Source organism: Alexandromys fortis, unplaced genomic scaffold (genome assembly GCF_014885135.2).
Source record: "Alexandromys fortis isolate MF-2015 unplaced genomic scaffold, M_Fortis_MF-2015_v1.1 scaffold_20, whole genome shotgun sequence".
Lineage (NCBI taxonomy): Eukaryota > Metazoa > Chordata > Mammalia > Rodentia > Cricetidae > Alexandromys > Alexandromys fortis.
In genome coordinates this window covers 6,424,754-6,437,822 of record NW_026067903.1, presented here as the reverse complement: position 1 = coordinate 6,437,822, position 13,069 = coordinate 6,424,754, and the positions used below count along the sequence as shown (strand labels likewise).

General features: G+C 47.6%; 1 protein-coding gene across 1 annotated transcript in view; it reads left to right on the top strand.

The window, feature by feature from the left end:
- The first annotated feature begins 456 nt into the window (after nt 1-456).
- Fer1l5 (fer-1 like family member 5) overlaps nt 457-13,069 on the top strand; it is a 51,799-nt gene continuing 39,186 nt past the window's right edge. The window contains exons 1-10 of the mRNA XM_050134601.1: nt 457-541; nt 3,669-3,721; nt 4,448-4,500; nt 4,633-4,741; nt 6,326-6,380; nt 7,002-7,111; nt 8,365-8,493; nt 9,520-9,582; nt 10,436-10,486; nt 12,911-12,941. Coding sequence (XP_049990558.1) covers nt 457-541; nt 3,669-3,721; nt 4,448-4,500; nt 4,633-4,741; nt 6,326-6,380; nt 7,002-7,111; nt 8,365-8,493; nt 9,520-9,582; nt 10,436-10,486; nt 12,911-12,941 — 739 coding nt within the window. The remainder of the gene's footprint in view (nt 542-3,668; nt 3,722-4,447; nt 4,501-4,632; nt 4,742-6,325; nt 6,381-7,001; nt 7,112-8,364; nt 8,494-9,519; nt 9,583-10,435; nt 10,487-12,910; nt 12,942-13,069) is intronic.

Sequence of the window (13,069 nt, the reverse complement as noted above, 5' to 3'; positions counted from 1 at the left end):
AAAAAAAAAAAAAAATCAAAGAAAAAAAAAGGCCAAATGTTTTTGCTTCCCCATTAGGAAGCACTCCCCGAGGCCTCATCGATTTCCCTGTATATATTTTATGATGACCTCACTTCTTTTATTTTCTCATCTAAATTGCATGACTTTGCCAGGAATTCATTCCAGACAAAAGAGAATTCTGTGCCTGATATTGAGCCCAAAAGGACAGCAATAGAAGAAAAGAAAGGGGTTGACAATGGAGCTAGGTCATCTTGTTTGTATAGGCCTCGTCACCTCCAGCCACTCCTTTCATACACACTCTGTCACATGTCACTGCTTCTGGAGATTCTCTCCGGAACCAAGAACCCCTTATCTCTGTGATGTCCCTCTGTTGCTAAGCTCCACTCAGAGGAGCTCGAAGGAGAAAGCCGCGGCGCAGCAGAAGGAAGGGGGGGGGGGAGAAAGCAGGTGTCCAAGATGCTAAGGCTTGTCGTGGAGTCCGCCAAGATTAGCCCACCGCTCAGCCCCCCACCCAAACCCTGTGTGACTGTCTACTTCAGAGGTGAGAACCAGGAGCCCTGCCAGGCATCACACTCTCAGAGAAAACTCGGTTATTCATGTTCTACCACGTGCAAGAGGTCCGTGTGACACAGGAGGAGGTAGATTCTGATTGCTTCACAACCTGTTCGTTGTCAAACCCCTAGCATCTCAGGTCCTGGGTTTGGTCCTCCAACACAGTTTAAAACCCAGCCAGGTGAGAGAGGAAGAAAAAAAAAGGACAATAGTTCCTTTTTAAAGTTTTTTTTTAATGTGTGTGTGTGTGTGTGTGTGTGTGTGTGTTGTGTGCTTGCTTGTTTGGAGACGAGGTCTCACTGTGTAGCCCAGGCTGGCCATGAACTCCTCCTGAGTCCTGGGGGTTACAGGTATGCACCAGCTGTGTGTGAATGTTTAGCCTGCATCTAAGCACATTTACTTTGTGTCTACCTGGTGCCTACAGAAATCCAAAGGCTGTTAAATCCTGTGGAACTAGGTTTACATATGCTTGTGAGCCACCATATGGGTGCTGGGAACTGAACCCAGGTCCTCTGTGAAAGGACCTCAAGTCAGCACATGTTGGGGACTGCAGACCACCAGACCTTGAAATTCCTGTAAGCAACTTGTTTTCCTCTGTTCTGAGCAGCCTGCAGCTGCTCTGAGCACGAGACCCTGATTGCAGGGGAATGGTTTCTGATGAGTCTGCAGCCAGAAGATCCTAAGAGCTAGGGCATGGCCAGTGCACTATATAAGCTGCCCCTGTACACAATAAAGGGAGCATTATTGTTTCAAGGATGATCCATGTCTTGTCTGTTTCTGTGTTTAAATCTCCAGGCCCTTGTCTGAGACTCGAACACTCTCCTAGTGCAGGCGCCACACTACAGGCGTAGTACACGTAGTACCGCAGATGGTACAAGCACAGAACACACCCAGACACCAAATTCCCACCAAAGAGATTTACTACCCCACAGGGAGAAGTGGGAATGGGAGGGGTGTCTCTGGATGGGACAAAGACATAAGCAGGTGTTTCTGCAGGAGTGGTCTGTGCTAGGATGAGTTGGTAAGTTCTGATTGTTCAGGTTAGGCACTGGAGCCAAATAATGAATTTTGATAGCTGGACCTTGGTGTTTTAGTCAAGCATAAGGAACAAGGGAGAGGGAAGGGAGGAGGGCAAGACCTGCCAATGCCATGTTTGCAGTGATTGGCCTTGTTAAAGAGCCCTTTACCCTGCAAGAGCAGCCTGTGCTCTTAAACAGAGAGCCATCATCTCTGCAGTCTCAAAACCTACCATCTTCATTGTTGTTACTGCTTTTATTTTGATTCTCTGCCTTACTCTCTCCCGTTGACAGAGGATTCTGTCCTGCCCGGTCCCTTAGTTGTTCAGTCCCAAAGAAACTCATAGAGGTCTACACTAATTATAAACTGGTTGGCCTATTAGCTCAGGCTTCTTATTAACTAATTCTTACATCTTTCATTTACCCATTCTCGTCTGTGTTAGCCATGTGACCTGGTACCTTTGTCAGCAAGGGATTCTCATCTTGCTTCCTCTGTGGCTGGGTGACGACTTTCCTCTTCCCAGAATTCTCCTGTTCTGGTCGCCCCACCTATACTACCTGCCTGGCTACTGGCCAATCAGTATCTTATTAAAATACAAGAGGCAGGCGGATCTCTGTGAGTTCGAGACCAGCCTGGTCTACAAAAACTAGTTCCAGGACAGGCTCCAAAACCACAGAGAAACCCTGTCTCGAAAAAAAAAAAAAAATACAAGTGACAAAGCTTTACAAAGTATAAGACTATTGTCCCACAGCTCCCTCCCAGACAGTGGGGGGGGGGCAAAGTAAACACCTCCTCACCTTCTTCTGTGAACTGGGGCTATGCCAGAAAGTAAAGGGAAAAAAACAGAAACCCCAAGTGGTTTCACTACCTGGAACCCCAGCACTTGGAAGGCTGCAGCAGGAGGGGTTTGAGCACTAGGCTAGCCTGGTCTACACATTGAGATTCTATCTCAAAAAGAAAAAAAAATCTGTGTGTGTGTGTGTGTGTGTGTGTGTGTGTGTGTGTGTGTGTGTGTGTGTGAGAGAGAGAGAGAGAGAGAGAGAGAGAGAGAGAGAGAGAGGAGAGAGAAAGAGAGAGAATGTGTGTGTAGTGAGAGAAAGAAAGCTTTTGTGTGTGAGAGAGCCCTGATTCCTAGAATTATGAGAAATTTAAAAGATAGCACAAGAATAACCTTTAGTATGATTTTGCTAATAGCTGCTCAATATTATCAATTACGAGCCTTACAGTTGGCAGTGCCTCACAGCAGTTCCATAAGGCAAATGAGGCAAGATTTATTATCTCCACTTTTTTGTTTGGTTGGTTTTTAAGACAAGGTTTCTCAGTGTAACTGCCCTAACTATCCTGGAACTAGCCCTTGCAGACCAAGCTGACCTTGAACTCACAGAGACGTGCCTGCCTCTGCCTCTGGAGAGCTGGGATTAAAGGTGTGTGCCACCACTGCCTGGGGCCTTAGCTCCACTTTTTAATAATAGAAGGAACATATATCTAAGAAGGGAGAGGAAGAGAAATGAGTGAAAGAATCTGTGAGACAGATTAAGTATATTTAGGAATCTCAGAGCTGGGAGTATGGCCTGGGTTTGGGTCAGCAGTATAGTTCTTGCCTGTCATGTGAAAGGCCCTGGGTTTTAATCCCACTGCCACCATAAGAAGGGAAGAAATAAAAGAAAACGTGTTGGTCATCTTTTGGTTGAGTACATGGAAGGTAGGACAGGCCAACAAAGTTTCAGAAACGTGTAGGGAGCGAGAAAATCAAATCTGAAAAAAAAAAAAAAACAGACGCAGTGCTGCTGGCTCTCCATATCTGGGAATTTAACCAACACGAGCCAAAATGGGAAACACCATTTCTACACTCCATTGGCCACAGCTCCGTATGGCTTTGAGACTCTGGGTACTGTGTACTGGGAAGAAAGCGAAATGAAAATAGGGTTATATATCACACAGGGTGACAAGCTTGAAATACTCGTAGCTATAGATGCTACGTCACACCTGCCAATGTAGACTTGACTTCTCATGGTACCCCTACCTCTCCTGACCCCACTCAAAGCCAGACACTGAAATACTTCCTCCTATTCATTCCAGCCCCTTTGGTATCTTTGCAGCTATGAAGAAAAGAACCCGTGTGGAGGAAGGAAACGACCCCATATGGAATGAGGTAGACACACCACTCCTGGAAGAGGACTGAACAACTCCAAGAGCAAAGGGCCGGGTTGGGCACTAAGCAGGTGCCAGAGGTCTAGGGAGTCTCACCTGGGTTTTTGAGGCATCTTAGCCCAGGTTAGCCTCTAATCTCATAGGACTGCGAAGGTCTCATCTGTCCACAGCTCTTCTTGATCTTTCTCTCTTGCTTTTGGGGATGAACCACAGCATGGCCCATCCACACTATTCTGATAGACCTAGAAACCTGAAGCAGAGACAAGGCTGCTTGTGCAGAATCCTCTCTCTCTTTTTAAATCCACTCATATTGGGCTGGAGAGATGGCTCAGCAGTTAAGAGCATTGCCTGCTCTTCCAAAGGTCCTGAGTTCAATTCCCAGCAACCACATGGTGGCTCACAACTATCTGTAATGAGGTCTGGTGCCCTCTTCTGGCCTGCAGGCATACACACAGACAGACTATTGTATACATAATAAATAAATAAATTTTTTTTTTAAAAAAAAAAGGAAAGCCACAGATCTTGAATGTCCGCCTCATTCCAGTGTCTTTCGGTCAAAGCCCAACTCTAGTACCCAGCCCAGGCTAACATCAGGCTAACATCCCACTAGGAGTGAAGCCATGGCATACTACGGGCCTTTACCAGAACACAGTATCTCATTGGTCCATCTTGGCCAGGTGCCCATCTTTGATCCAGTGAGCTACTAATTTTCTTAGGTTTCCCCAAGTGGAGAGGCCCCTGCCCCCACCCCACCATCACTGTCAGCCCTTCAGTCTTCTGGTGACCGCTCTGCTTACCTGGATTCTTCAGGCTCTGGGGGAAAAAATAATCATCCCTAGTACGCAGCCTGGGACACAGGAGGAACCCTCTAGCCTGGCTCGGAATCTCATACCTGCTCCTTGCCTCTCCCAGGTTCATTGGCCTGGCCACTGTACTGCTCAAGCAGCTGGTGAAACGACCCAATGAAGTCCTTTTTGTGAAGAACCTGATCCTGCTCAACCATTCCATGAGGCCCACTGATGTGAGTCAGGCACCCGATAGCCCAGGCAGGGCAACTGGAGGAGTATGGGCTGCTGGTGTAGCTGAGTGTCTTGCTCCAGGAGCAGCCAAGGGCTCCCCATCAAAGGAGTCCTTTGTGCCCCCAAAGGGCCCCCATCGCACTGTCCTTGCTGTCATCTGGTTCCCCATCCTGCCATCCATCTTCTAGGTACCTTTCCATCTTCCCCGGAGGCAGTCACTGTGCCGAGCACTGGGATTCAAGACTGAATGGTGGCAGGCAAAAGAAGGGGAAAGCTTTGCAGTAGAGAGAAGGGAAGAATTTGGTGTACCCTGGTTGGAGCCTGCTGCTCTGGGGGAGACCAAAGACAGGTTCACTCCAGTGATTGGTTAGAAGCTCACATGTAGGGGCTGGAGAGATGGTTCAGAGGTTAAGAGCATTGCCTGCTCTTCCAAAGGTCCTGAGTTCAATTCCCAGCAACCACATGGTAGCTCACAACCATCTGTAATGGGGTCTGGTGCCCTCTTCTGGCCTGCAGACATACACACAGACAGAATATTGTATATATAATAAATAAATAATAAAAAAAAGAAACTCACATGTGGCTCTTCCTGGTTGGTCCTATGAGATGGAAGCCCGAGAATCTGGATTCAGCCCTCAGGACGGGAGAATATTGACTCCTACAGGTTGTCCTCTGACCTCCACACACCTTGGCACAAACATGCTCCCCTCCCCCACTTACACAAAATAAATAAAACTCAGGTCAGCTCTCAGCTTGCTATTTATCAAATCCTGGCCATTTGGGGCTGATAGCTATTGCTTGACTTCTTGGCTTGTTGTTAGAGATAGCAGACTGACTTCCTCCAAGTCTGACCTCCTGGGCTGCTCTCTGTGTCTCCTGGGCTGGTGGCTACAGCGAGAACTCTGTTATATGTGATGTGGTCATCATCTATGTAGATATAAAGTCTCTCGGAAGGATGAGTTTTTCCATGGGCCTGGAGAGGCAGGTCCCCCTTTCCAGTACCAGGAATTTGGGGAGGAGGCGGGTTCAGGGAGGGCAAGCCACCTCTGCTACTGGGACAAGGCGAAGGTGGAAGACAAAGGCAGGGACCAGAGATGAAGGGGCTTGTGGTGTGTGGTGCTGGCTAGGACTTAATTCTAATAATTTAAACAGGTAGTGGGTGTCCGGTGGACAATTCCGAGGGTCTAAAGATGGGTGGTGGGTGAGGAGTATTTGGAAGAAGGACGTCAGTTAGGAAGCTTGGCAGTTTTCCTAGATCAGAAGACATTAAAATTGCAGTATGGGGGTGGGTAACACCCTAGTTAGCATGGTCCAGGACAGGTTCTGAGTCACACTTCCCTTTTCTCAGCAACCCCTTGGGTATTCTGCCATTGATATCATTTTAATTCCGTTATCTTCCAAATCTCCTCCATTGTAACCCATTGCTATCTCTTCACCAGTCTGATGCTCCCGGCAGCAAGCCCTGTCTCATGTCCCCCAGGAGGAGGATGAGTATTGAATGAACCCAGTTAGATGAGGAAGTCTGGTGCTATAAATTATTAAATATTTCAAGATCTGGCTTTCAACTCCCTGCTTTTGCTTTGTAGTGTACCGTCACCCTACAGGTGGCCCAAATACACGTCCAGGATACTGAGATGACAGGTACGTGTTTCCCTAGGGTGCTACCAAGCATATCTGAATGGGTTCTTTGGGACCTTTGAGACCCAACTCTTAAGGCCTACCAAAAGATTGTGACCAGATAAGGGTCCTTGGAAGTTCTATGAACTTTACACTGTTTATTGGCTTGCTCTCCATGGTTGGTTCAGGTTATTTCTTATACAACCCAGGACCACACATCAATTATTAATCAGGAAAAGTTGCCCATAGACTTGCTCACATGCAAACTGACAGGGGACAACCTCTCAATTAAGGTTCTCTCTTCCCAGACGACTCTAGGTTTGTGTTGAGTTGACAAAAAACTAGCCAACACAGCCACGCATCTCCCCGTCTCCATTTCTCACCTCTGGACAAGACTTATTTTAATTGGGAGGGGGCAGAAGGACATAAGGATGGCCATTTCGAAGAGCTCCCGTGTATGAAGAATAGGGTCCAGGAATCCATTACTGTTGTGGATGAGAAGGGCCGATGAGCACATTCAGAAAAAAACATGCATCCCATCAGGGTCAAGTTTCTAGTCAGGTGTAGGTCATAGGAGACAGAATGATTAAAAGGTGAAAAGGCCTGAAAGCCTTCTAAACTGCCAACCCTGGACCTTTTCCTTAGACGATGAAGAACTCCTGAGCTCAACCACAAATAAGATGACCCAGCAGAAACTAACAGTCCCCAGTCTCACCATGCACAGGGCTCTGGCTACCAAGCCGCAGCACTTTCAGGTGAGAGACTAGAAAGACTGTGTAGCCCCACCTGCTGCTAATGCCCTTTTTCCCCATCCTCAGGTCCTCACTGCCCCCGTTTCTTTAGGGACCACTCTGAAGAGACTCTACCTGCGGCTGGAGCCGGACTGCTCCATTGAGGCTAGGAGGGGCTTGCTGAGCCCTGGAGGCTCTGACAGACTTGTATGCAGGGAATGCAGAGCAGAAGGCGCAGGCGCCACCTTTCCAGAGCCCTTGCGAGTTGTTAACAAAGAAAGCCACCCGTGACTTCCGTGAGAATTCACGAAGCCCAGCCCAGGCCTCACCAACTTCCCTCAGACCCCCACCACTTAGCCTAGCACTTCTACTGGGGAGTTGCCCATTCTCTGACTTTGCATATCCCCAGGAGGTGTGATCCAGCCTTAAGGGCCCCTTTTTCCTGCATCCCATCCATGGCCAAGTCCTGTCACTTGACTGAGCTCACTCCTCCATCACCTCTTCCCCTCCCTGGCCTGAGCCTCACTGTCCCTTCCTTGGACCCTGTGGAGAGGCGTTCTTCTCCTGAAGCCCTGGTCAACATAGCTATCCATTCCTTTGTCAATAGTATTTTCAAAGAGCCTAATGGTCATGTCATACATCTGTCTGAAATCCCTAGAGTCAACACACATCTGGAATCCCAGCTACTCCGAACAGGGTTGGGAGCTGAGGGTGTAGCATCAGGTGTTAGAGGCCAGTCTGGGCTACATAGGGAAAAGTTATTTTTAAAAAATTAGCCACAGTGTTTTGGGTCCTTATGGTGATTGATCAGGCCCCTTGATAAACCAAGCCTGCATGTTGCTTTTGTTTGTTTGTTTGGTTGGTTTTAGTTTTTGAGACAGGGTTTCTCTGTGTAGCCTCCTTAGCTGTCTTGGAACTCTCTCTGTAGACCAGGCTGACCTTGAAATCACAGAGATCTTGCCTGCTGCTGCCTCCAAAGTGCTGGTATTAAAGGTGTGCGCCACCACCACATGGCTCCCAAGCCTGCTTCTTCTTTTTTCCAATTAATTTTTTTCCATTTATTTTTATATACCAACTACAGTTTCCCCTCCCTCCTCTCCTCCCATTTCCTCCCCACCTCTCATCTACCCCCTCCCTACCTCCCACCTACCCCCTCCCCATCCACTCCTCCTTTTGGAAAGGGGCAGGCCTCCCATGGGCATCAGCTTGGTTCTGCCTCAAATTGATGTACCAAGCTTAACATTCAAGTCCTTTCAACTGGTGTATCCCCTCTGCAGGTTCGGCTGAAGGTGTTTGAAGCCCGCCAGCTCCTGGGCAACAACATCAAGCCGGTAGTAAAGATAAACATTGGAGGCCACCGGCATCTCACGCGGATCAAGATGGGGAACAATCCTTTCTTCAATGAGGTAGGCAGGTCACAGAGGGCAGGTGCTGGGCATTTCCTGGAAGCAGCTGGCAATCTTGTTTCCCGAGTGGACTGTCTGCAAGCTACAAAAGCATTTGTCGAGCACCTAAATGAACACCAGTCCATGTGCCTCTCATCACTGCTAAGGCCTGATAGCATTGCGTCGGGCACACAGATGGCGCTGGTGCTTGTTCATTTAGCAGGTGACTAGATGAGTAGAGGAAAGATGGAAGCTACAGGGACCAGGTGCTGGGACAGTGGAGAGGCCTCAGAAAAAGGGAACAAAAATGATGAAGGAAAAACTTACCAGAGGAAGATGGAGAGGATGGAGCAAGATAATTCAAAGGCTTGGAAGCAAGAAGCAACTTTGATTCCCCCCCCCCCCCCACACACACACACTGTAGATGAAGGGTGTGGTTGGGAGTGTACAATGCAAGGGCTGAAGAGATGGCTCAGCAATTAAGAGCACTGACTAATTTCCCAGAGGATCTGGGTTCAATTCTCAGTACCCACGTGGCAGCTCACAACTGTCTGTAACTCTAGTTCCAGGGGATCCAACCCCCTCATGCAGGCAAAACACCAACGTATGCAAATATAAATCAATTTAGGGGAGTGTAGAATCAGATCCCACCACAGAGAGCACTGGAGAAGCACGGAGGGCGTAAGCAGGTGCGTGACAGGAGAAAGGAGTTCTCGCTAACACAGAGAAGGGTGGAGCAGACCGGCAGGGCAATCTTGAAGGAGCTCAAGGCTCAGGTAGCCACCCTGGAGCAGCTAGCTGGGGTTCGAATGGCTAGGTTCTCTAGGGGAGCCCACTTGGGCAGAACAGCCCATGGGAGCTGAGGGATCCTCTGGTTCTGAAGGTGTGTGAGGGTGGTCACAGGCAGAGAGACTCTGAAAGGGGCCCACAGTGAGGGGGAGGGTTGGGGCTGGCAGTAGAAGAAGCTCATCGTTCTGAAGCTTCAAGTTTCCTAGGCCTTTGGATAAAGTCGGGGAAGGAACTGTCTGCCCCATCTCTCTGTTCCAGATGTTCTTCCAGAATTTTCATGAGGTTCCCGCAAAGTTCTTTGAGGAGAATATCTTAATCCGGGTAAGGAGCCAAACCGGCCTCCTGCTAAATGGGACCATTTTCTTGTCCTGCCTCAGTCCCAGAAAACACTTTGGCCCCAATGACTGTTTTCAGAGGTGAGGCCATTTGTTTCCTCTGTCTCCAAAGCAGAATCTCCAACTTTCATTCCCCTTGATGGGACAAATAACTCATCCATCCATCCATCCATCCATCCATCCATCCATCCATCCAACCAGTGTTAGAGACTGCCAACTGGCTAAGCTAAGTGCTTAGGTGAACACAGCAGCCAGATTCTCTTGTTACCAGAGTGACACCCTCCATCCTCCACCGTGAGGGAACCAGCAACCATAGTGAATGTATGTCTATCAAGTGCCTTCTAGGTACACAGCACAGGGCTGAGGGCAACTAGGTAGCTCTTCCCCTAGGGCATTTTCATGTTCTTGGGCACAAGACACAATGGAAACAACCAGAACAATCTGTGGTAGAGTCAATTGCAACGGCTTGCTTTGTGCTGACCCAGGACAAGTAAATTGATCTCTCTGATCAATATCTTCGTCACTGAAATGGAACTAAAAATATGGACTTCACAACTTTCCTCTGAGAACTCCGTAAGAACGATGGCATGCAAGCACTGGTTATTAGGAACCATTCGGTGAGGGGGGTGTGGTGGCCTACACCTTGAACCTCAAAGTGTAAGAGGTGGAGGCAGAAGTATCAAAAGTCTAGAGTCATTATTGGCTACACGGTGAACTTGAGGCCAGCCTGGGCTACACGAGATGCCAGCTATATCCTTGCTACCTCTTCCACCTCTTCCACAGAGGGCAGGGGTAATTGGCATTGTGAATGATAAGATCTTTCTGGAAACTCCTTGCAGGTGGTGGACTCTGCAGCATTGAGATCCAAAGCAGAGATTGGGAGATTCCAAGTAAGCCCCGGATGAAGGAGGAGGCTGGGAAGACTCATAGAAACCCACTCTGGGCTCCAGGACCCAGGCTAGGGAAAAGTGCTTGGCCTTTCACAGAGACCCATACTTGGATTTGCCTCCCAACCTGGTGGGGCGTTGGGGGATGCTCAGACAAGTTACTCTCGGCCTCTGCTTCCTCAGCTGTGGAATGCTAACAATAACAACCACAATAGTAATGTACACAATCTGCGGGGGACCCCGTGGGGGTTAAAGTGTGTCATGTTTAGATAAGGATTGTGTCCCATGCTGAGCTACCCAGTTCGATAGTACTAGGGACACTAGTCAAAGGTCACCCTAGATGTTGAAGAACTCTGCGAAGAGATTGCTGCCTTTGAGGACAGGTGGGGGCAATGATGTTCTTGTGAAGAACTGGCCAAGAATTCACTATGCAGTTCAGGCTGGCCTCAAACTCATGGCAATTCTCCTGCCTCAGTTTCCCAGGAACCCATTCAATGCTGCAATGACAGACATGAGCCACCATGCCCAACTTAGTATTTTTATTTAATTTTATTTATTTATTTTTATTTTGTGTGTATGTGTTTGTGCACATGTGTATGGGTGTGCTTGCATGTGTGTTTGTGGAGGTCAATATCATGCCTAGTTTTTATGTAGGTACTAAGGATTGAACTTGGGTCCTTGTGTTTGTTTGGTAAGTATTTTACTAACTGAGCCATTCCCCGAGACCCAAGATGTTTTATTTTTATGTTATTTATTATTTGTGTGTGTGTGTATGTGTGCGTGCGTGTGTGTGTGCGTGCGTGCGTGCGTGTGTGTGTGTGTGTGTGTGTGTGTGTTTGTGTGCCCGTGCCACAGCACACAAGTCCTGGTGCATGTGTAGAGGAGAGAGGACAACTTTTAGAAGCTGTTTCTTTCAACCTTGGGATCTGGTTATTGCACTCAGGATTTTGAACACAGCAAGCGCTTTCCCATGCTGAGCCACCTCGCCAGTCCAATACTTCTATTTTGACAGCCACATGGTGTAGCCATGACCAAAAAGCAGAAACTTCTATTTTGATGATGTCTAGGGATGGGGATGTAGCTCAGAATAAAGGAATTATTTTGCATGCACAGTACCTTGGGTCAATCTCCTACACTAGGCATAGAAGAGCAGGAAAGCCATTCTGGTAAAGTCCAATGTGTCAGTTTTGTATGGGCTGTACGGGGTGTGTGTGTGTGTGTGTGTGTGTGTGTGTGTGTTGTGCTGGGCACTGAACCTAGGACCTTGTGTAAGCTAGAAAATTATCCTAGCCCAGCTTAAGCTTTTTTTTTTTTTTTTTTTTTTTTGTCTAAGAAGTTTTTGCCTACCTAACACAAGAGGGTGGATGAGTTTGAAAGCAGGCTTATGTACAGACTCTTGTTACTGATCAGTGGAACCTGGGCACTTGCTCTATTCACACGGCCCCTTGTTCTGTTCCGCACCACCAGGCTCCAGCCTGAGACCGTCTTCTAGGAGGAAGGAAAGCCACCCATAGTTTCTTTGCCAGCTACCACTTGATCATCCTCATCCCCCAGCGTGGAAATGCCCTTCCCTACCCAGGGGCAGAGAAGAGTTAAATGTGTATTCCAGATGTTTACAGCATCCCCTCTTAGTAACTGTTAAGCCTTCAGGACATCTCTCAAACTCGGCATCCTCTTCTATAGAGATGACAATGGTCCTGCCAGGGTGTTTTTTGTTTTTTTGTTTTTTTTTAAAGACAGAGTTCAGATTAAGTCCACACTCAAGCACTAATCTAGTATGCCACTGGGTTAGGTGGAATTACAAATCTTGGTGTTGGCATGTCCTACACAACTTTCCCCCACTAAAACACATGCCTGTGATAATCAACATATTATGAGAAAAGGTTTGTTTTGATTCAGGGTCATAGATGTTAGTACTGTTGCTTTGGGCCTGTGGCAGCACATTTATATATATATGTATACACACACACACACACACACACACACACACATATATATATATATATATATATATATATATATATATATATAGAGAGAGAGAGAGAGAGAGAGAGAGAGAGAATGGCTCAGCAAATAGAAATATAAAAGGGAGGGAAGGGAGGGAATGGGTTGCCCAAATTTCCTTCAAAAGAGTGCTTCACCAATGACTAAAATCCTCCCAGTATGCCCCAACTCCTAAAGTCTCTACTACCTCCACATAGGAGCAGGTTGGGGACTGGGCCTTTTAAGGCATGGTCCAAGCTTACCAGGCATGGTGGCACACACCTTTAATCCCAGCACTCAGGTAGAGGCAGGCAGATCTCTGTGAGTTCAAGGCCAACCTGGTCTACAGAGTGAGTTTCAGGACAGCCAGAGCTACATAGTGAAAACCTGTCTGAAAATAAAAACAAGCTATAACTAATCTTCAGTTTACTCTTATCTTTTCAGATTGACATTGGGTTTATCTACCATTCCCCAGGTAGGTGACAGTTACTCCAAGAATGTGCGTCTTCTGAAAAAAAGTAGGCCAGGAGTCAAAATCCCCCAGAACCCCCAACAAATGGAGAGAAGATATCACAGGATATGAGTTACTTTCCATGCTTGAAA